This window comes from Eptatretus burgeri, chromosome 8 (genome assembly GCF_056783735.1).
Source record: "Eptatretus burgeri isolate ZD-2024b chromosome 8, Ebu_testis_v1, whole genome shotgun sequence".
NCBI lineage: Eukaryota > Metazoa > Chordata > Myxini > Myxiniformes > Myxinidae > Eptatretus > Eptatretus burgeri.
The window spans coordinates 51,400,089-51,425,411 of record NC_140968.1 but is presented as its reverse complement, the minus strand read 5'-3'; the positions used below and the strand labels follow the sequence as shown (position 1 = coordinate 51,425,411).

General features: G+C 43.7%; 1 protein-coding gene across 6 annotated transcripts in view; it reads right to left on the bottom strand.

Moving 5' to 3' along the window:
• The window catches only part of LOC147021727 (uncharacterized), a 236,041-nt gene that overhangs the window by 111,142 nt on the left and 99,576 nt on the right, over positions 1-25,323 (bottom strand). For all 6 annotated transcript variants that reach the window (XM_085892001.1, XM_085892003.1, XM_085892000.1 and 3 more), the window contains 3 exons: positions 18,788-21,354; positions 6,248-6,405; positions 5,614-5,754 (listed from right to left, as the gene is read on the bottom strand). In XM_085892001.1, coding sequence (XP_085748127.1) covers positions 5,614-5,754; positions 6,248-6,405; positions 18,788-21,326 — 2,838 coding nt within the window. In that variant the 5' untranslated portion in view covers positions 21,327-21,354. Of the gene's footprint in view, positions 1-5,613; positions 5,755-6,247; positions 6,406-18,787; positions 21,355-25,323 lie in introns of those variants that run through there.

Here is a 25,323-nt window from a genome sequence, read left to right as displayed (position 1 = left end):
TTACTTCACAAGACACGGCGCCACAAGTTCCATACAAAAAAACCCCGAAAAGAAATGGTGACTTCCCTTTTGGGCCGTCGAGTCCCTCTCCTACGTCCGTCGACATGGTCCCGCCTGGAACCGACTCCGTGCCCTGGCGTGGTAGGCGAGTCCTCTCCTGCGTGCCTCGCGCCTGCACGTGTTGGCCACTCGACACCATGGACCGAGTGTTCGGCGATATCCCAGTGCGGATAGGGGGCGGGGGGGGGGGGACATTGATGCCCGAAGTCGGGAGGGGAATGGCGGACGCTCCTTCCCACCAGCGGGGTCTTGCAACTGCCCCACAAAAGACCAGGCCAGCGGCCACCAGGACGAGCGAGCCGGAAGACGCGAGCGAGAGCAACCACGAAGCAAGAATATCCACCGAGCAAGAGCATCCACCAAACTGCTTCACCCGTCTCCGACTTTTATCTCCCGGAGCTCCACCCTGTTGCTCCGCCCCATTCTTTGCTCCACCCTGTTGCTCCGCCCCATTCTTTGCTCCACCCCCCTTTGAGGCGCTTCGAGAAAGGTCTCGAAGAGGGGCGTTCCTCCTCCCTGGCCGCGTCACACCGCGCATCCACCAATCGGGCGCCAGCTGCCCTCCCCTCGCTTCTCCTCCCTCACACCAAGCGCGGAGAAGAATGGCGCAAAAAGCCCACCGAGCGTCCTCGTTGGTTTTTATTTGAAATAAAAGATAGAAAAAGAAAAACGACTGACTCAAAGCGTCGCAGCCCGAATGAATCACATTTATTCCCTCTAAACAACGGGTTTGGGGCTAAATACACATGTACTGAAGAGATACCTCACCTACGGAACCTGGATGGTGGTTTGCGAACTTCCACAGCCGTAACAATATGTTCAACATTTTAATGACTGAAATACTATTTTCTTGCCTGGCCGAACTCATCACAATTACATCATCAGTTTCTTCCTTATTACCTTTCCCACCCTCCACTGACCTAAAAAAAAAGCTGAATTCCTTCCTAAATTCCCACTGCAAACCTTGCTGCCCCCTTTCGATTCAACATATGACCATCATTCCGGAAACACTCCCTTTGTCCCCTAAATAATTCCCACTGCTTCTTAAATGCAAAACCTTCCTCAATACACCATTCTTCCAGCCATTGGTTGACATCTATCACTCTGCTCATAATTTCCATATTATTTCCTCATCTTGGGAGAATCCCAGAAAACATGACCTCACAACCCTTTACTTTCAGGCACTTACCCAATATCCTGTATCTATTTTTCAAATCCTCTGAGTAAACTTTCCCGACATCATTTGTACCAAGGTCAACCACAACCAACTTCTTCCTGCCATGACCCGATAGAATATAGTTTTACCCTTCCTTCAATGTCCCAACTTCTGCTCCTTCAAAACTGCAGAGAATTCTATGTTTACAATCCTTCCTGCAAAATGAAGAATCTACATATAATATTTAATTGTCTCATCGCCCTCAAAAACTGTCTCCCAGACATCATTTCAACCAATTTCTATTGCTGTACCTACACCACTTGCTACACCTGCTGTACCACCACTGCCTGCACCTGGTGCATCTCCACCACTGCCTGCCCCTGCTGCACCGTCACCACCTCCTGTCCACACTGCACTGTACCACCACCTGCCCCCGCTACACTGTCACCACCACCTGTCCATGCTGCACTTTCACCACCACCTGCCCCCACTGCACTGTCACCACCACCTGCCCCCACTGTACTTTCACCACCACTGCACTGTCACCACCGCCTGCCTCTGCTGCACCATCACCACCACCTGCCCCCACTGCACTGTCACCACCATCTGCTCCCGCTGCACTGTCACCACCACCTGCCCCCGCTGCACTGTCACCACCGCCTGCCCCTGCTGCACTGTCACCACCGCCTGCCCCTGCTGCACTGTCACCACCACCTGCCCCCACTGTACCGTCACCACCACCTGCCCCCGCTGCACTGTCGCCACTACTTGCAACCGCTGCACAGTCACCACTACCTTCCCCCACTGCACCGTCACCACCACCTGCCCCCGCAGGTTTATCATTTCATCTCTGCTCAACAAGATATTGAAGGCAAGAATCAAACTACAACATACTATTTATTAACATTCTGGAAGGTGATGAAAGCCATCTATACTAATAAAAGGCAGTGTGTGTGTGTGTGTGTGTGTGTGTGTGTGTGTGTGTGTGTGTGTGTGTGTGTGTGTGTGTGTGTGTGTGTGTGTGTGTGTGTGTGTGTGTGTGTGTGTGTGTGTGTGTGTGTGTGTGTGTGTGTGTGTGCATGCGTGCGTGCGAACCTTGGGGAATCTCCATACATGGAATCTAAATACTTCCACACAGCTTCGTAATCTGATCCGATGCTCTGTATCAGCTTGACCAGTTTCCCTTGTACACTTGTACACTGTTTCCCAACTGTGATGGCATCCCTGTTGCTGTACCTGAAGTTTAAAGGTCAGGTAAGGGAGCATGTGACAAAGCAGCACATTGCTGTTTCAACTCTCCACCAGTACTCCAGGGGCCTCCGTCAGGCAATCCCCCAGGCAGATACCTGGCCCATCCCCATCTCCTTGAGATGCCGATCAACCTGCTGCAACCACCATGGATGTGGTCAGGCCATTGGCCTCCTTCACTCACGAGGCTCCCTCGCTGAGAGAATCTGGTGAGCAGCATCAGCATCAGGAAAATGAGCCACATGTCCTTTCAACCGCAGCTGATGTACACAGACGATGCAGGTAACAAATCTAATTAGAGTCTCTCTCAGCAACCGTTCGGACAAAAAGTCCAACCAGTGAAAGCCAAGGATTCTCGAAAGAGACCTGGTACTAAAGGAATGAAGTCTCCGTCTCAGATCCCTTGTCAGAGTCCAAGTCTCACATCCGTAGAGCAAGACTGGAAGCACTAAGGACCTAAAGACTTGGACTTTTGTCCTCCGGTAAAGGTACCAACAGTGCCACACCCCATTATCCAGTGCATCCATGACTCCCCAGGCCTGACCCAGATGACCTGTGGCTCAGAGCCAGAAGATGTGAATATTACTGCCAAGGTCAGTGAATCTTACGTGACCTCAACATCCTAACCACAAACCAGGTACAGACAAGATAGCAGCATCCAAGATATCACTGAAAGCCGGGATATTAGTTTTGATCCAGGAAACCCGTAATCCCAGCGGCTCCGACTCCTCGTTCAGCACGTAGAGGGCCCCCAAAAGGATATCCAGAGTCTCTTAAAAGATGACTGCATCATCTGTGAAATCAAGGTCAGAGATCTTGACATTCCCAAACGATTCACCGCAGCTTGATCTCTCCGACATCTTCCCCAGAATCCAGTCCATGCAAGCACTGCAAAGTGTGGGGGCCAGTACACACCCCTGACAAACTCCAGTAACAAATGGAAATAAGTCGGAGATAGTTTCACCACATCTTACGGCACTCTCAGTACCAGAGTATAGTTCAGACATCAGCTTTATCAGTTTTAGTGGCACCCCACGAAGACCAAGAATCCTCCAAAGAGCATCCCAATTCACTGCACTGAACGCTTTGCAGAGATCAACAAAGGCTGCAAAAGCAGCCCCTGCCAAAACTCGTCTGCGTTCGGTGAGGACGCAAAGGGCAAGAATATGTTGACCAAGAATATGAATCAATCATTGACCTCTTTGGTGTAAAGCCTGATTCTGGGCGCTGGTGCTCAAGCAGATGGTGGCGAACCCTATCAAGAATTATCCGAGCAAAGACCTTGGCCGGCAATGAGAGCAGCATCACCCCTCAGTATATGTTGTAGTCCTGGCGATCAGCCTTCCCTTTCCAGAGAGGGACAACAAGGCTCCTCTTCCAGTCAGTTGAGATGATACCTGTATTCCAAGCAGAGCACAGAACTGCATGCAACGACAGGAGTACAGCATTTCCACCAACCTTGAGAAGTTTAGCATGGATGCCACAGATCCCAGGAGCTTTACCCCATGTCAACCGGTTCACCGCAGCCTGTGTTTCCACAAACAAAGGTGGATCACAGTTGATTGGAGGGTCAGCAATAGAGATAGCAACACCTCTGACATCCAACTCAACAGCTGGTGGATCAGCCAGGTACAGCTGCTCAAAGTAACCGGCCCATCGTGCCTTCACTTTAGACTCCTCTGTCAAGAGCCCACCATCCTCTGCTCTAACTGCAGTACACCAAGGGACGGGCTTGGAGGAATGCAATGCGCGAATTCCCCTCTAAGCAGGACATAACTCACTTGAAGCTTAAAATATGCCTGAAATCTTCTCGAAAGATGTGAGTACTCTCTCACATCTCCAGTGAACTTCAGCATCTTTGGCTTTTCCATCTTTCAATGAATGGCGATGGTCTGACCTCACTTCTGACTTCATTGCTAGCCTCAGTAAGTTCATTCTTAGCTGACTTATCTCATGCTCCACTTGACTTATCTCATGCTCACAGACAACCTCTCTGCTTTCCGCATGCTCACCGATGGTGATGACTTCAGAATGATGTGTGTCATCACCACCCTCATACTCAGGTTGATTAACTGCATATCCCCAGCAATAATCCTTCCCCGTCATGCTCAACTGAAAAAAATGACTCTTGACCCTCTTCCATCCATTCCTCTTCCTTCTGGAATGAATCATCCTCTTCCATTATTTCACTGTAAGCCTCGTGCTTCTGTTGTAAATCTTGGTATGCAAGCTCAACCTGATGAAGAGACCCTTTAATCTCTCTGTCTGAATGACATTCTTCCATCAAATACTGTACAGCCTTTCCAGGTCGAGTCAGCTTGGCCTTGGCATTGCGATGGATGTTTCTTTCACCCTTCTGATCCCAGGTAATCGCCAGAAATCAAATTTTATATATCGTTGAAACATTGATTGAAACCATAAACACGGTTCCAGCAGTCCTGCTTTAAACCGTATGGTCGTGTTTATTCATTCTTTGGCAAGATGCTGAAACACTTATGTCTTGGTTCTGCAAACCAAAACATTTCAACAGACTCAAAACTACATGGTCTGTTTTCTTTCAAAACTGCACAAACATATCATCCAAGGATAATCTTGTTTGCCACTCTACATGAGGAGATATTGCGATATCGCTACGTCATGAATTCGATAATTTTCCACACTCATGTGCATGCAGTCACGTGGCATCGGTCACATCGACCGGACAACAGTGTATCATGAAAAAAATGATCACGTGAAAAACTAAACCAAACAAGTTACCAAACCAAACAAGAATACACTAAACAAGTTCTGCAAAAAGAAAGTTCAAGTTACTTTTTTTCTTCAAGAAAGAAGAAGAATAAACAAAATTAAATATTACCACACAAAGAGCTGGAATATCCTGTAGATGATCGAATGTCAATGTATCAACAATGCTGGATAACAAACTGATGTCAAAATGAAAATATGAGTGAAAATCTACAGGGCAAATCGATAAGGAGGCAGATGTTAGCCAAGGTACGAAAGATGAGGGGATATAAATGGCCGATTATGTGTAATGGTGGTGAGCTTTCAATTCGAAGGTCAAGAGGGAAGATAAACAAATTCAAGGAAACAATAACAAAGACTGGAGAAAAAGGATACAAACAACAAAACCAATAGGTCATATTTACCTGCACAATGTTTGTCAACTTCTCATATTTGGCTAATTTTTGATTTTTATTTTCCAATTGGCCATTAATCTTTTGAATTTCTTCAATCACAATGTGAGGACTGATGCCTCCAAAATTCTTCTCAAATATTGCACGAATCACCTGAAAACACAAAAATAAATGAACGAAAATCAATGACATTGCAATGCATCATTACAATCACTATAAAAAGTATCTGCAGAAACTGGTGAAGAATTTCATGCATAATAGATTATTATCACTTGGTTTATTCCACCATTTCACATTCCTCCAAAACTATAACTGCACATGACAACAAATGATTCATGTCTGGAACATTACAATTAAAGAAAATTTTGTTCAACATTGGAGTGAATGTTTTGGTTCATAGGCTAACTGAGATTAGTTACAGTTACCATGACTTACTACAATCGTCAACTATTATTATGAATACTTTGAGGAAAAGCTGATCTTTTCTTGAGACCATATGTTAAAAAATATACATATATATATATATATATATATATATATATATATATATATATATATATATATATATATATATATATATATATATATATACTAGATAGAACACAATTTTCTTTAACAAATGAGATTGATGCTTCAATGCTGATACCTTTTCAATGCTGGTCAATTGCTGCTCACCACCTTCCATGGGACTGTTATGCTCAATTGAGGATATGCAAATGCGCTTGCTTTTATTTTGGTCATAATCTTCACTTTCATCACAAATAGGTTCACGTGACATCTGCCGCTTAAGAGGGAGTATGCTTTCTGAAAGAAAAACCAAACTGGTCAGTCCATAGTAAATATTAAGTTTCAAGAGTTCTCATCTGAGCCCAGAGCATATGATACTGTGATCCCATGTTAAAATTCCATTAAAACAGAGTTGATTTATTAATCTAATTAAAATTCAAATTAAAATGTATTAATCTAATTAGAATTCAAAAAAAAATCTAATTGTGCTGGTAAATAATGTCTAGTAGTGGAAGAAAATTGTTGCATCCATGTCTATGATATCTGCAATTTTAACATTGTTCTCTATGCATCACTCTAAAATCAATCACTGTGGAGGTGTTTTTTGTTAGGATAACTGCTTTTACATGATGTAAAACATTGAAAAAAAAAACATTTTAATACAAAATATATAACATTACAAACAGGTTTAAAAAACAAGAATCTGACATTTAAACTTCCTTTCAATGAAAGAAACAACAGCTTTTGTTCTGTATGTACTGTTATGGATTCAGTCTCCCGAATGGACAATGCGAGACCGCCAGAGATAAACTTCCAAATTGGCTGCCAAGAGTGTAATTCTCAACCTGGATTTGAATCCTGCTGCAAATTGGAAGTGAGCAAGTGGGATTTTTGAATCCTCTTCAAAATTTAAATTTGTTGGTGTCAATGAATACATTTAAATTCCAAATTGAGCATAATTTGGCACCAAAATTCTATTACAAATCAGGCATAGTAATCCATGAGCCAGATACTGAAATCCTCCACCACCCACATTAAGGAATTTTGCAAACCATGATTTTTGATTGATATTGGCCCTAAGACTTTGAAATATGTTTGTTTGCTATTTGCCAGAAGGTGCTACTTTGAATTAACGATTAATTTGTGCTCATACCCTAAGCACCACAAGTGTAAAATGGGTGATTTCTAAAAATGCACCCATGTGAACTGTTAACATCGATCTATGTTTGGATTTCAGTATTTAATACCAGCAGGGGTACCCGGCATTGCCCGGTCTAGTTTTGTGGGGGCATAAAACACTTCCCCACATCCACAAATAAATGGGGTCAGGGATTTTTATTACCTTTCACATAGCTACAAAGGCTTAGCTTAAAATAAAATAAAAAAATCCAACTTTTTTATTTTTATTTTTCAAGATTCTTTTTCGGTCTGAAACACTCTGGCTCTGACTGATAAACCTCCGAAAGTTTGACAAACATCCGTTCAGCCATCTCTGAAAAAAATGGCAACATACACAGACAGACAAACAAATGGCTCTCTTATAGTAGTCCATGAACGAGCTCTCTTATAGTAGTCCATCCTTACTATAATTCACGGACCAGTGTTTGTTTGTTCGTTTGCCGTGCTAATCCTTCTACAGTTCTGGGCTGATTACATCCAGACTTGCTTCATCGGATCATTGGAACATAGGACCCCAATGAATGTATAGGGATGTTTTTATCTTTGCAGGTGGTCTTAGTGGGGGGACGGGAGGGGGACGCAAATTCTCTATGTAAATGTGTATCGTGTAGCGCCGCCTCAAGGTAGGGGAGAGTATTACAAGTCTCTTCCCTTTACAGTACAGTATTCCTGTCCCCAGGTTTTCCTGTACAGCGAGGTGTTTTGAATTAAAAGCAGGAGATATGTTTTTGCTTTATACATGTAACCCGTGTTTTTTTTGTTGCCGATACAGAGTGATACGGTTGCCTATACACTGCCCAAATGAAGGTATGAGACAGAAGTAGGTATTGCATGCTTGGAACAAGATCGCCCATCGGGCAGATACTCTGCTGGAAGATATAAAACAGGGCGGTGTCTGTATGTATGTCTGATAACCACTCTGAGAACTTTGGGCCAATCAACACCAAAATTCCAGGGTATAGTCAAGGGGTCCATACTTTGGTTTTCTGCAAAATATTGTTCAAAAAATATTTTGAAAAATTGTTATATTATATATTTTTTTGATTTCTCATCAGTGTTATTATTTGGGTTATTTCTCCATTGTGGTGGACCAGTCCCATCACTTTGTCCAGTAACTCAGAGACCAAGGACCATAGATAGATAGGATGGGAAACTCCTATTATGTATGTATGAGCCAAAATTTGAATTGTCTCCCCTTCATTAGAGGTCCAACAAGCAACCGGATAGCGTGATATTTCATAAACAGGTATCCGCAGTAACTCCCACAATGGCCGAAGATCAATAAAGACAGTAACATAATAAAAACAAAGTTAATTTAGTTGAAACAGTTACCAAAACAATTTTGAGTCCAAGTTTTTATACAGAAGGCAGTGGCAGGAGGTGGTGGAGGAGATTGGTATCTTTCACCCTTTCATTCTGAAAAGTTAATTATTTGCCAGCCTTCTGAAAAGTTAATCTCCCCATTGAAAAGCTAATCGCGTATCGTATTTATCATTGCCATAGAAGTGACATTGCACAATCGCCATTGACGGTTCCTTCATTGTAGTAAATGAAGAGCTTCAAATGAAACCATTCGTTGTTGCGAACCATTGCTCTGCAAACCTTTGTTAAGTGGGGGATACCTGCACAGACTATTTTTTTTTTTTAGCAAGTAATGTGCAAACTCCACCACCCAGTGGGTGGATACTCTGCTAGTAGACAATAAATCAACTTACAATATGCCAAATTTAGCTTTAATTATCTTGACATGGAACACAGGGTTTTTGATAGTGCACTCAGTTTAATTACAGTGGCCTGCAAAAGTATTCACCTGCTACCAATAATGCCACATTTAGATGAATTACGAATTATGGAGAAATAATTTTTCCAAATGAATTGTTTTTATTCATAACTGAAGGGATCAAACAAGAGACTTATAGTTGAAGGAGGTTACATGTCAGGAATACCTGCAAAATCATGTACAAATCAAAATTCATTGGTTGCAAAAGTATTCAGCGCCTTAGGTCAGTACTTTGTGGAAGCACCTTTTGCAACAATGACTGCTGTGCATCTTTTTGGTAAGTCTCTGCCAGATTTGCACAGTGAGATGGTGAAATCTTTGCCCATTCTTCACATGAAAATTGCTCTAATTCTGCCAAGTTTGATGGGATCGTCAATGGAATGCAATCTTCAAGTCAGGCCATAAACGTTTTCAATTAAATCTTCAATTGGGGTCATCAGGACTTTGACTGTATGACTCAATAACAATTATTTTCTTCATATTCAGCCACTCCAGTGTGACGAGCTTTGTGATTTGGATCATTGTCAAGCTGAAATATGAATCTCCTACAGAGTTTCAGATTCATGGCTGATTCGAGCAGGTTTTCATCAAGGATTCTCCTGTACGTTTCACCGTCCATTGACTTCTATCCTGACAAGCTTGCCAGTCCCTGCTGATGAAAAGTAGCCCCATAACATTATGCTGCCACACCATGCATGCTTGACAGTAAGGATGGCGTCTACTAGGTGATGTGCAGTGTGAGGCTTGCGCCAGACATAACGCTTTGAATTTACACCAAAAAGTTCAATCTTTGTCTCGTCTGATCACAAAATGTTTCTCCACATGCCTGTAGTGTAATTAACATGATTTTTCGGAAACTCCATACAAGCTTTTATATGTGTCTTTTCAGTGGTGGCTTCTTTCTTGCCACCTGGGCATGGAGGCCAGCTTTGTGAAGAGAGCAGGATTTTGATTGATGAACACTGACCCCCATCTCGGACATAGAGCCGTGTAGATTTTTCAGTCATTGTTGGATTTACAATGACATCCCCAACCAGTGTCCTGCTTGCCTGGCTGCTGAGTTTGGACGGGCAACCTGATCTGGGTAAAGTCTGGGTGGTAAGATAAGTCTTCCACTTCTTAAGGCCCTGTCACACCTTGACGATTTAGCCAGCATATGCCTGACGTATGCAAAATTTGGCTAAAACGCTGGCACACGTCGAATACGTTATGGGTAAGTCTGTATACGTTAGGAGCACGCTGGCATACGTCATAGTACGCTGGCATATGTCTTTGTAGGCTGGCATACATCATAGTACGCTGAGGTGTTAGACAAATGTTCCATGCTTGAAATTTTTCGATGTATGCCAGCATATGCCTCACACGTTCCGCATAATGCCGGCCATAAGTTGTAGGCATGCTACGCGATCGTTGACACACGTTACTTGTAAGTTACTCATAAGTCGAAACACGTCGAGGTAATGTTTAGCGTACCCGAAACTTATTTCTAACCTATGAGTAACGTGTTGTAGGGCACGTTACGCGATCGTCGACACACGTCGACACGTGTTACTTGTACGTTACTCATAAGTCGAAACACGTCAGTGAAATGATTAGCGTCAGTGTTCCAGACTCCCTGGTTTTTTTTTTTTTCTTCAGTATGACGGTGATGTTAACACTTCGATTTCTAGTGCGGTAATAATATATTATAATTAATAGGCTGCCGCTCAACGATTTAAATCATAACCACACTATAAATCAAAGTGTCAACATCAGCGTCATACCGAAGAAAAAAAAAACCAGGGAGCCTGGAACAATGACGCTAACTATTACATTGACGTGTTTCGACTTATGAGTAACGTACAAGTAACGTATGTCGACGTGCGTCAACGATCGCGTAGCGTGCCTACAACTTATGCCAGCGTATGCGGAATGTGTGTCATACGTCGAGTACGTCGAGAAATTTTCAACATGCTGAAAATTTCTCGATGTACTCGGCGTATGACGACGTATGCCAGCATACTACGACGTATGCCAGCGTGCTATTAACGTATACAAAACTTACCCATTACGTATTCGACCTGTGCCAGCTTGGTTCGGCAAATTTTTCATACGTCGGCATATGCTGGCTAAAACGTCAAGGTGTGACAGCGGCTTCACACTTCGATGTCGAGTGCGGTTTTGATTTGAATCATCGAGCCGCAGCCTATGAATAGCCTACGCCACGTGATCGTCGGCGATACGCTGCCGCGCTATGCATTAGTTAGACTATCGTTGGGCAGAGGTTGTGAACGCCAACACGCACAGAATTCGTTGGTATAAGTTAGCGATATGTGATTAAAACGTTCTTTGTAGGTTACTAATACGTTATGCATACGTCCAACAAATTATTATACGCCCAAAAATAAAATAAAAAACATCAATAGTTCAGCTTACACCAGCGTTTTGCATACATTTTCAGACCTTGCCATACGCTGGCTAAAACGTCAAGGTGTGACAGGGCCTTCAATGATGGATTTCACCTACTCAAAGGCATGAGTGACTGAAATATTTTTACCCTCTCCTGAATGGTGCTTCTCCAACACTTTATGCCTGACTTCTTTGGAAAGCTCCTTGGTCTTCATATTTGCCTTGTTGGTTGACCAAGTGAGTTGCATCTTAAAACTCCTTAGATAAGTGGTGTAGCTTAATTTTTAAGTTAAAGCAATGATTACATACAGGTGAAACCTATTACACTTATTTTGTAACCTTTCAAAAAAATAATTTGCTCCTGAAGTGATTTCGGGGAAATTAGGCAAAGGGATTGAATGCTGATGCAACTGAGAATCATCACGCGGAAATGGGAAAAGAGGGGTTCTGATCCTGAGCTTTGAGGAAATATAGAGAAAGGTGGGTGGCAGCTAAAAATAAACATATCACAATTGAAACAAACATGTAAAAATATATATATATATATATATATATATATATATATATATATATATATATATATATATACATATACATATATACATATATACATATATACATATATATTACATATATATATATTACATATATATAAATATATATATATATATATATATATATATATATATATATATATATATATATATATATATATATATATATATATATATATATATATATATATATATATATATATATACATATATAAATATATATATATATATATATATATATATATATATATATATATATATATATATATATATATATATAATATATATATATATATATATATATATATATATATATATATATATATATATATATATATATATATATATATATATATATATATATATATATATATATATATATATATATATATATATATATATATATATATATACATATATATATATATATATATATATATATATATATATATATATATATATATCTTAGACTCCTATAGAGAAGGACTGGAACCTCACGATCTCAGGGTTTGTAACTTGAGTCTGAAGGATTAACTCGAGTCCGGGGCTAAAATGACTTCTAGAAGGGTGAGAGACACGATCTCGGGATCCATATAGGGGTTTTTGAGGACGGCGAGTTCAATAGTGTCATTTTCAACACCACCTGAGGTCATTTTGAAGGTCAAAAGGTCATATTTCAAGGTCAAATTACTGAATTTTGATATTTTTGCCTGTTTTTGTGTCCAACTCAGAGAGGAAAACTTTTGTAAAGTCTATGACAAAACATGACATTGTGCACCTACTGCACCTACTTGCCGATTTCTATCATCGTTAACTAATGTATGTTTTGTTTGTTTCTCTTTCAGAAACTGTCCAGCTAGTGATGTGACAGGATCTTTGTGTTGTTTCCTGCTTTGGTGACAATATGCCACGTGGTTGAAGCTGCTTTGGTTGTAGAGGAAACTATGATGGGACGCCTTATGTAAAGGTCATATCCTTCCCAAAAGATCCTGAGGAGAGGGAGAGATGGATATTAGCAATGCCAAATGAGAAAGAAAGCTTGAGGTACTTAAGGGAGATATATATTTGTGAGACACATTTCAATTGTGATTGGGTGTCAGTTAGGGGTGGCAAACGAACCAAAGAACCCCCATCAATATTTCCTGGAGTACCGAAATCAGCTTTGAAGCAGGTGACCTCAGCCCCACGCCCAACATCATCTTCAATGTCAGAATCAAGAGCTAAGAAGATGCAGGCAGCTGATGAGGCTGCAGACAATATCCAAGATTTCGACCATTTCTGTGCTAAAATCAGCTCCTATTTTCCTGGCTATTACATCATAAAGACCAGGAAAACCTTTACCTATCAATATCTGATGCTACTGGACAAACTGTCAAGCAGTTCTTTCATTTCCAACAAGTTCACTCACCTTTTGGATTTCTATTCATGAATAGAGTTGAGAAAGATGGCATTGAGGTGTCCAAACGACCTTTTCCTTTGCAGAAGAACAAGCTGCTCTCAAAATGGTCCCAGATTAGATCCATAACTGACCAGGTAAACATCTATGAATGCACAAGCAAGGAAATTCTTCAGCTTGTAATAAGCCAGCTCTGTTGGATGACTGAGGCACACGAGCTTCCTCATTTCACCTTCCTTCGGTCGCAGCTGCATCTTAAGTTCAAACCTCCTGATCGTCGCCGATTTGATACTGATACCATGATTTTCGCAATGCCGCTTCACAACATATCACCCAGTGCATACAAAATGATTCGTCGATCCAGCTTAATCATTCTACCATGAACAAAAAAGGTAAAACAGATGCTTGCTAGTAGTCAGCAGGACTCCAACCTCAAAACCTTGTTCGACCAGCTTAAACCACAGCAGCGTTTGGTCAATTTAATGTTTGACGAGGTAAAGCTGGTCAAGACATTGTGATTTTCTGGAGGGCATGTTGTAGGATATGGTCAAAATGCAGCAGCGGGTGGTGAACACAAAATGCTTGCTTCACATGCTATGGTTGTTGAAGTTGCCTGCCATTTCGGTGGTCCACACTATATTCTGCATATTTTGCCCTGCAAAAAATTAACTGCCGATCAGCTGAAGGAACTCCTTATCGAAGCTGCATCAGCTGTAGTTGGTGCTGGCGGTACTGTGATTTCTTTGATATGTGACAATTGCAATACCAACTGCAGTGTTTATTCAAAACTTGGAGGACCAGGAAGTTGCCAAGTGCTGTCAATTCAAGAGCAATCTATGTTCTTAGTGTACGACTACGTGCACATCTTCAAAAATGTTCACAACAACTGGATTACTGTTGATGGCAAGACACTCATTTGTCGTAAATGGTAATGAGTACAAAGCTTACTGGAGTGATATTCAGAAGGTTTATGAGATCGACCGGGCTACTCCTAATCACTTAACCAAGCTGACGCACACCGCTCTTTTCCCCAAGCCCCTTCAACGCCAGAGCGTACCATTGGTATGCCAAGTGTTCAATGACAAGACTGTCGCTGCTTTAAAGACCTTCAAGGATTCACTGGGCATCTGCGAAGGCACAATCATCCTCACCCAGATAATGAGTGAGTGGTTCAAGATGATGAACGTGAAAGACCATTTCTCAGCTATCCATCTGTGCGACAGATCCAGACAGCCTTGGACAGCAGACTGTAGAAGTTTCACAAGGTTGGAGCAGGCTTGCCAAATTATATCTACCTGCGCATGGCAAGGAGGTGGTGGTCCTAAGCTGAAGCTAACTCAGCAAACTGCTGAAGCCTTCACTGTGTCCACACGTAATAATGTGGATGCTGCCAAATTGCTTGTGGCAGAGAAAGACTTTGACTACGTTCTTCCTGCTATATTTGCAGATGAAGCCTTGGAAAGGTTTTTCGGCCAAGCCAGGCAAAGAAGCGGTGGAAACTTCTACATTGACGTAGTTGACATTATGGCTGCAGCTAAAATTGTAAATTTGCAAACACTCATTACCTTCGCAAACTTTGTTGCGAAGGTTATGTTTTGATCGCTGTGTATTTATTTATTTATTTGTGAATATGTGTGTTTGTTTGTTATTCGCATAACTCCAAAAGTATTGAACTGAATCGCAGCAAATTTGGTGGGATGATTGGTTATTATCCGAGCACCATTTGATTAGATTTTGGGAGCGATCGGGTCAAAGGTCAAGGTCATGAAAAGGTCAAAATCGTCTTTTTACCATAGTGCGGTCAATTTGTATCCAATTTGCATGCAACTAATGCCAAAATGTTCAGAATTCAATGCCCCATCTTGTGATATGTGACATGACACAATGACGTAATAACCCTTATTAGCGGTAGGGAGTCAAAGGTCAGGGGGGGTCACGACATTGCAAAATGTGCGGTTTTAGTCATAACACGGTCAATTCTTATCCGATTTGCATGAAACCAACACCAAAATGTTGTGAATTCAATGCCCAATCTTGTGATATATGATATGACACAGGAAATTTAATGTTTTTAAGCCATCATAACACATATGAGATGGCAGATGTGGTATGGGATTAAATACCCTCACAATCAACGGTTTCTGGGGGGGGGGGGGCAAAATGTAGTGTTGGCAAAGGTATGCGCTCTACTGAGTGCCCGTTCTAGTTAAGCATGACATTATGCCTGAATCTAGTTCTCGTGTGATTGATTGCGACAAGAACTGTACAACTTCCATAAATCCAGATGAGCGAAGTGAACTAATTGCCGAGATTACTCCTCAAGACACTCAGGATCTCTTGGGGTCTGACGATGCCCTTAAGCATAAAGTAGTTTATTTGGCCGGACACCTAGTTCATAAATATGGCGATAGCACTAGTATGGAGGAGATCATTGATGATGAAGATGGTAACGGGTTGTCATCTGAGTTTCTAGATAATTTGAATAGAGGTGGATTGAGTGTGCCGACTTTGACAACCGTCTTTTTTATACATAATGCCTATAATTTGTATGACAAGACTAAAATGCGTTGCCGATTTCATTTTGCTGAGCTGTTATCCTCTGTAGATGCACCTTTAGCAAGTAGTAATGCTGCATGTACTACTTTGGCTAACATTCTATTGAAAGCTCATGTCCTCAATGTAAGTGACAAAGAAAAAGCTTTGGGATGCCTCAGGGGGCAAGAAAAGCTCTCCAACTCGTGATAGACATAGACATAGTTGTAATAGGCATAGTGTGACATGCATATAATGTTTATGTAATACGATATATGACAATAAATATCAAAGTTTGACAGCTCTACACACTTGCATCTTATTACAATCAGCCATCTCTCACCGTTTATGAGTTTGACACAAAAATGGCAAAAAATACCAAAATTCAGAAATTTGAACTTGAAATATGACCTTTTGACCTTGAAGATGACCTCAGGTGGTGTTGAAAATGACACTATTGAAAGCGCCATCCTCAAAAACCCCTATATGGATCCCGAGATCGTGTCTCTAGCCCTTCTAGAAGTCATTTTATCCGCGAACTCAAGTTAATCCTTCAGACTAAAGTTACAAACCCCGAGCATGGGATGTTCCAGTCCTTCTCTATAGGAGTCTATGATGTGTGTGTATATATATATATATATATATATTTATATATATATATATATATATATATATATATATATATATATATATATATATATATATATATATATATATATATATATATATATATATATATATATATATATATATATATATACAGTGGTGCCCCCAGAATCCGAATTTAATTCGTTCCAAGAGGCTGTTCGGATTCCAAAAACTTCGGATTCCAAAACTATTTTCCCAATAAGAAATAATGGAAAGTGAATTAATCCGTTCCTGGACCCCAAGAAAACCCACTTTCAAGACACTTTCAACTGAAATTACCCATGTTTAAGGTAAAATAAGTTGAGTAAATGACCTTTTCTGGGTCATGAATCTCATTCCAAACCTGGGGGATGAGCAGGAGCGTTGTCGCTTCTTCTATCAGGTCTGGATGCAGCTCCGGCCTATCAGTGGCCATTGGGATCCAAAACGTAAACTGTTCAGCCTGGTGGAGGTATGTAATTAACCATGAAGCACCAAATGGTGTTTTATATCCCAGTACACTCTGTGGAGACACAAACGTGCCGTTTTCACCGAACAGTTGCACGGGAGAGAATCAAGAGGTGAAGCGATTAGGTGACGCAGCATGACGTCACTACCATGCTCGCGAAAAAAACGTTGAGTTCGTTAAAGCCGATTCGTCAGAGGGTTCATTGAATGAGTTCGCTTCACGATGGGTTTTCGTGCTTTTATCGCTTCTTTATTTCCAGAATCCTACACACGGTCGATTTCGGCAGATCGAACATGGCAGCGAGATCAGACACACACGTACCGTTCTCATGCTTAGCGATAAGTTCTTTTTTCAACTCAATTGTCGTTCTCACGGACTTCCTCTTATTCGTATTTGCTTCACTGCTCTTCTTGGGTGCCATGGTGAATGCACAAGGGTGATAATTGAAAAAAAAAATGCACAAATCAAGGCGAAATCATGAGGTAAAGTAGCGATCGACACACGAGAGATGCTTTCATGAGTACTTCCACCGACGAACTGAATGAACATAGCACGAAGATGCGCGTCGAACAGGCGGGGGAGACACGTGAACAAACATGAACGCCACATTGTGTTCGGTTTTCGAAAATGTGTTCGGTTTTTAGGGCAAAATTTTCTCGAAAAAATTGTTCGGATTCCAATTTGTTCTAACAATGGAGCGTTTGGATTCTGGGGGCACGATGGTATATATATATATATATATATATATATATATATATATATATATATATATATATATATATATATATATATATATATATATAGTATGTTTACATTTAAATAAAGATAAATAAAATAAATGCTGTATAAAACTAGATCACTCGGCAGAGCACATACCTCGGCCACATAATGCCTGATCCATGAGAACATATTGGGCCCATTACAATTTTGAAATATCATGCTATGCAGTACTATATCGTTTTCGCCCTGTCTCTCAATGGTGAATCACTTTGAAAATCAAATAATTGTCATATCCAGATCTGGATTCGGATCTTCACCAAAATCGAAACAATTCGTCCTTGCCAAACACCCAACCTGTCCATCAAGATTCGTTTGGTAACCTGTTCATCCTTAACAATTTTAGGTTCAAGTATTTTGCTCACCTCAATCCTCTTTCCAACTTTTTTGCACAAGTGAAATTTCATCCCCTTGTCTATCTGTTTATCCAGTTGTAAGGTTACAGCTATTATAACAGATTGGTGCTTACACCGAGCAGTGACCATGAGGAGGAGGAGGAGGAGATTGTAACCATACTCTGTGCAGAGTGTTTTTGCTGCTTAAGCAGTCTCCTTGGCTATTGGGCACAATCCTGGACGGGTCGCCACTCCGACACAGTATACCAGCATGCTGGCACTCATTTTGCCGACCTCGGAAGGATGACAGGCCGAGTTAACCCCACCTGGAATTAATTCAATAGCTGAGCGGGATTTGAACTCAGGAACCTAGGATCCAAGGCCAACACCAGGCATAGTGGCCATGAAGCTGTCATTAACCTTGTTCATTTTCTCTCCTGTGTCCTTTGTTTCCCATAACTACATTGTCAGTGTGTAAGCATTCATACTTTTGTCAATTAGCTTGTCTATGAACCTCAGAATATGAATATAAAAGAAAATATGGAGCATATTCGATTGCAAATTAATCAAACAATCAATGGGAACTAAATCAATGAGAAATACAACTTCCTTCAAAAACACGTAAAGCATTCACAATCTTACCATTGAGTTTATGTTCTACATTGAAGTCCATACATTCAGGTTGCATCCCATGAGGACTTGATTCAATGAGCTGCATGGCATTGTAATCCAAACGATCTTGTTGAACATTCGTATCACCCTGCTGACGGGGCTGCAAATCTTGGGTACTGGCACCACCAAGTAGTATCCACGTGGCCTTTACATTCACAGGCTGCATTTCCAGCGCAGTTGTACCACTGATAGACACTGCCAGAGCCTCAGAGCCATCGGTCAGCATTTGTGCTTCAGAACATTGGGTCAATATTTTAGGTTCTTCGGGAGCATCTGTTACCAATTTGTTTGCCTCGGAACTGTCTGTCAGGATTTCCGGTGCCTCGGAACAATCTGTCAGTATTTTAAGTGCCTCAGAGTCTCCGGTCCATTTTTGTGATGCCTTGGGACCGCTTGTCCCCTCTTGCGGTGCCTTGGGACCACTAGTGCCATCGTGCAGTGCTCCAGAACCACCGGTGCCATCGTGAGGTTCCCCGGAACCACCGGTGCCATCGTGAGGTTCCCCGGAACCACCGGTGCCATCGTGAGGAGACCCGGAACCGCTGGTGCCATCGTGAGGTGACCCAGAACCGCCGGTGCCATCGTGAGGTGACCCAGAACCGCCGGTGCCATCGTGAGGTGCCCCGGAACCGCCGGTGCCATCGTGAGGTGCTCCGGAACTGCCGGTGCCATCGTGAGGTGCCCCGGAACCGCCGGTGCCATCGTGAGATGCCCCGGAACCGCCAGTGCCATCGTGAGGTGCCCTGGAACCGCCGGTGCCATCGTGAGGTGCCCTGGAACCGCCGGTGCCATGGTGAGGTGCCCCGGAACTGCCGGTGCCCTCGTTCGGTGCCCCGGAACTGCCGGTGCCCTCGTTCGGTGCCCCGGAACTGCCAGTGCCCTCGTTCGGTGCCCCGGAACTGCCGGTACCCCCGTGGGGTGCCCAGGAAACGCTGGTGCCCTCGTGTGGTTCCCTGGAACCGCTGGTGCCCTCGTGTGGTTCCCTGGAACCGCTGGTGCCATTGTGCGGTACCTCGGAACCGCCGGTCCGCTTCTCCGGTGCTTCAGAACCATCAGGCAGCTTTGACGGTACCTTGGAACCGTCAGGCAACTTTGCCAGTGCCTCGGAACTGTCTCTCCGCTTCTTCGGTGCCTCGGAACTGGCTGTCCACTTCTTCAGGGCCTCGGAACTGGCTGTCCACTTCTTCGGGGCCTCGGAACCGTCAGTCCGCTTTTTTGGGACAACTGAAGCATTAGCCTGTATTTTCGGGGCGACTGAACCATTGGCCTGCATTTTTGGGGCCTCAGTAACACCGGTCTGGATTTTCGGCACCTCGGTAACACCGGTCCGCATTTTCGGGGCCTCAGAACCACCGGTCTGCATTTGTGGGGGCTCGGAACCACCGGTCTGCATTTGTGTGGCCTCGGAATCACTGGTCCAAATTTTAAATGTTTCACAACAATCAGTCTGCATTTTCAATACAGAAGCATCAGTCTGGATTGCAGGTGCCTTTGAAGCATCACTCAGCATTTCAGGGATCTTTGAATCATAAATGTGCACCTCCTGGACATTTGCATCATCGTACTTATGATCACATTTCGCATTTTTAACATTGTGGCAGGCATGTTGCAATGGAGACTCCAGATTGAGCCCACGGTCAATCTTTAACAAGTTTCTCAATGTTGGTGATTCTATCCCACAACCACATTTTGTTGGCACTTTCTTAATTAAACCTGTGCTTCTCTCATCCTTACTTTGAGACAAGAAAGGTTTCAAAAGTGGGTTTTCCTCCAAAGCCTTTTGAATGCAGCTATCACCATTTCTGTTAGATGATGAAGGGTCCATGAACTGGGGTGGATCCACAAGGCAAATGGCAGGGTTTTTGGTATTTTGTGTCATAGTTTTCTGCTCTAAAAATTGAGTGTCATCAAGGATACTGACTTCACAATGCCCTTCCAAAGAGGAATCTATACTATCAACCATGGTGCATATTATGCTCGACTCTGCTGATTGATAACTGCCATTGTGAGTCTCATTGGACATCATCTCTATTCCCATGCCAAAATCTTCCTGAAATGAGCATCCATTTTCCCTTATAAGTGTGTTCTCAGGTGAGCACATCTGTTCCTTTATGCTGGTCTGTGCATCGTCCTCATCAGGAACTTGCTCCATGGCATCCTGCCGACTTTGAACCGATGTCACCTTATATAGCAGCACATCTTCTGCCTCGTTACCAAATTGGGTATCACTGCTTTCACTGTCCATAACTTGGCCTTGAATTGAGGTGATACGACACAAAAGCACGTCTGGCTCACTGCCGTCAATTTTGAGAACTTCTGAAGAACTGGTATTTTCAAGAGAGCCGTCGATGTCTGAACCATACTCCAAAACTTCAGCAGTGAGGAGAAAGATCCTATCAGCACAGTCTGGCTGTCCAACTACATTGGATGTCCTGTGCAAGCTTGCCAGCTGCTTGCGGTTGCTTGTCGGGAGAGACTTTCGGGCCTTGGCTACCTTCATGCCAGACATCGTGATAGCCGCCAAGTAACCACGCAACCTGCATGATAAGTTTCCAGATCAATTGCATTATGAGCTCAAATTTTATCACAATTGAAAAAAAAAAACATTTGTTGTAATGAAATTTGTATTTGTCAGACTGCATCCAAACGTATTCATATATTCCAATCCATCCCATGTTAACCCCATTTAGTAGAGAAAGTTAAATATTCTAGAGCAGCAGTTCCCACACTTTACTCATTTGCACATCAGAATTAAAATAAAATTTAAAAAAATTATCAAATGTTGCAACAGGGCATCTCTTCTCTCACACATGCATGCGCACACACGCACGCACGCACGCACGCACGCACGCACGCACGCACGCACGCACGCACGCACACACACACACACACACACACACACACACACACACACACACACACACACACACACACACACACACGATGGCGGCGCGACAAGGACACCTCGTCTCACCCTCCCCATATTTCTCGACGATTCCACCGTCTGAACCCACCTATGATGATTCACGTGCCTCCACTCTGAAGAGGAAAGATGTCAAGATCTCAAAAGGTAGTGGGGCAGCAGAAAAGGAGACAAGAATGGAATTGAGAGACTGCAAGGCACGAAGTGGCGCGACATGGAGAGGAAGTCCATGTCGGATCGCCAAGATGGGCGCGCTCACGGAATAGAGACGTGCAGTGCCCTAACCGATGTCGCTGCATTGAGCTGAAGGTGAGAGAGGCGCGCATGACTCGTCGCAGCAAGATATGCGGGCACGAGCAAAGCAGTGAGGCTATCATCTCGATCGGATGACAAACGGTCCGTGCGGCAGAACTCGGAGGAGGAAGAAAACGAATGCAAGCGAGACAATCGTGGCGGAGCTACCGCTTGGTGTGAACAGCCGAGGGAACCTCCGTGAGGCCTCAAGTGTGTCTTTGAAGACCATAAGGAATGGGGGTATCGCAGAAAAGGATGCAACAGAAGCCCCGAAAATAATCGAAAGGGTTGCAACACACGAGGCGGCGCCACATGGAGCGGAAGCTCGTGCTGTCCCACCAAAATGGGAAATGCATGGCGCGCTTATGAAAGGGAGATATGCAGTGCTCGAACAGATGTCGGACGAAGCCAAAAGTAAGAACCACGCACAGCTCCTAAGAGTAAGATTATGTGGCAACGAGCGAAGCGGCGAGGCTACCATCTTGGTCGGGACGATGAACGGTCTGTGCGGCGGCACCAGGAGGAAGAAGAAGGTGCACAAGAGGGAGACCATCGTAGAGGAGATAACGCTTGGTGTGAACGGCCGAGGGAGCCCACAGGAGTCCTCAAGTGTGTCTTCAGAGACAGAGGAATGGGGTCGTCATCGGTCGAGATGGGGAAGAATTAGGGCGCAATGGAAGCCCCATGCGTGACACATGTCAGGGCAGCTGTGCTATGGAGGACATTAAAAAAACTCCAAACAAAGGGTCACAGGCCTTATTACAGAGAAAGCTCTGTGAAGTCCATGTGGACACAACAGGCAGCCTGGGTGTCTCCTGCTAAGAGAAACACAATAAGGAGGCGGAATCAATCCGAAACCTGTAAGAGAAGAAGCAACAACTCGAGCAAATTCCCCCAGTAATAAATGATGCAGAAAGGACAAGCCAACAACTTGTAAAGATGACATAATGTTGCAGATTTGGAAACCTATCGCACAAAACATTCAGGTCTTATAGATCAGTTATATCGGTAAGTATGTGTTTCCAGTTAGGGCCCCGTACCTTGTCTAATGGGTAAACAAATGTTCATGCGCTGTGAGTTACTTTTGATAGTTAGGGTTTTTCTTTTATTTACACCACCAACAACAACTACAACAACGCCAGCATCGTTTCACCTTCATCTCGCTTCTTCCCACCAATGCCATCGCTCACGTGCGTGTCAGCACGAACGTGGGCGGAATTCACGAAGACCTGACGCCTCTCTCGCGAATCCTCGGCAGATCGGGGACGCGGCGGGGAATCAAGGTGCCCGACACGCCCCCCGACCAATGATGGAGAGACAACGGAGTTCCCCGGCGAATGAGGTGTGCGGAGGGTGAGACGCGTGCCCCCCACCCCGACAGGGGGCGAGTAGAAATAAACGGGACAGGCGGTCTAGTCTGTCTATCTGGTTTGGTCTTGGTCATCGTCGTCATCTTCTTCCTCCTCCTCCGCCATACGCTAGAGAGACACCATCCCCCACAAGGACCGCAAGGGTTGGGCGCCGTATCTCTATAGGCGAACGGGCGAGCTTGAGAGACACCATCCCCCACAAGAACTGCAAGGGTTGCTCACCGGTGCCTGGATTCGGCTCGCCCCCCACTGGCAACCCGGACCTCGTCAGCTCAAAGACCACACGAGGTGGACAGGTCCAAGACAGACCCTGGTCTTCAGCCCGACTGTCCTCCGGGCTAGAGGTCCGAATAAAGACCATTTCGGTCCGGTTCTTTGTGTGTGTCTGCGTGTGTGTGTCCGTGGGCCAGTCTGTTAAGTAGTGAACTGTATAAGTGCTGTTGTTGTACATACCTTGCATACTTCCATTTCTTTTTATCAGTATAACTCTGCTCTTACGTGCTTCCCTCCGCTCGCCATGTAAATATATATATATATATATATATATATATATATATATATATATATATATATATATATATATATATATATATATATATATACATTCTAGGCAGAGACTGCATTTGGGCAGCCTGGCTACCCTCTTCAAAATGGCCTGTGGGATGGCGCATAGCCGCCAGGTTAGGGTGAGTTGCCTCCAGCAGCTGGGGTAGGAAAGAAGGAAGAAACTCAAGGGGGACCTTTTGATCAGGCCCTGAGGACATCTGACCTTCAGCAGCGGAGCGCTCACCCTCACATAACCGTTGACATTTGCTATGTGCTTTTTTCCCCACAGAGTCCATCGGTCCTGGGCCATGGTTTAGTGTAAATTTATAAGTTAAGGTAAAATTGTACATGAGTTTTGCTCCCCCTGCATGTTTGTCTTAGCGCCGGCAATTTTCGGTAAGTCGTCTGTATGAGTGAGTTTGTTTAGTTAGCTACGCAGCCCATAGGCTACTTATTTTTGGGACACGGATACACCAAATGTTGCACCCAGGGATCCGAAGGTAAATCGTACTAGGGGAGAACTAACACATGAAGGCACACGAAAATTTGACGACACGGGACGGGTCTGTAAAAAGGGGAGGGGGTAGTGTTACGGTTGTGGAAATTCGCAAACCACCATTCAGGTTCCCCAGAGATTAGTTATTCCGATAAGTATGTGTTTCAGGTTAGGTTCCCCCACTGATGTATAACAGGTCTTGTTCGTGTGCCGAGCTGTGCATCTTTGAGTTAGCCATTATTCTTTTTCTATCTTTTATTTTAGACAAACAACATCTCCTCAACAACAAACTCTACAACCACGCCACCTCCACCACAACGCCAACAACTCTACAACCACACCATCCCCACCACAACGCCAACAACTCCACAACCACGCCATCCCCACCACAGCGCCATCAACATCGCGACACCATCACACCCGCCTCAGCAACAGCGGCAAGGTGCCGTCGACACGGACACGCCGCACCGCCATAGGAGCCACATTCTCCAGCGTCCGTGTGCAAATCAGCCGTGAAGACGGCTGATTACCATAATCGGATCAAAACGGGCTTTGCCGTGGAAGAAATTGGCCAATCGGAACGTCCGTGTGCAAACCAGCCGTGAAGACGGCTGATTACGATAATCGGATAAAAACGGCCTTTGCCGTGAAGGGAACCGGCCAATCAGAGGTGAAAGGGGCATAGCCAGCCTGGGGTGAAGGTTCAAGGGTAAAAGGGGGAAGCGCCGGCTTCGGGTGGCGAAACCTACAGCGGCTTCACCCCTCGGGGCTATAAAAAGGCAAGTTGGGACGCTGAGAGATCAGATCGTTGGTGGGCGAGGAGATCGTTGGTGGGCAAGCAGTTCGTTGGCGGTTCGACGAGGAGAGCGGAGCGCGA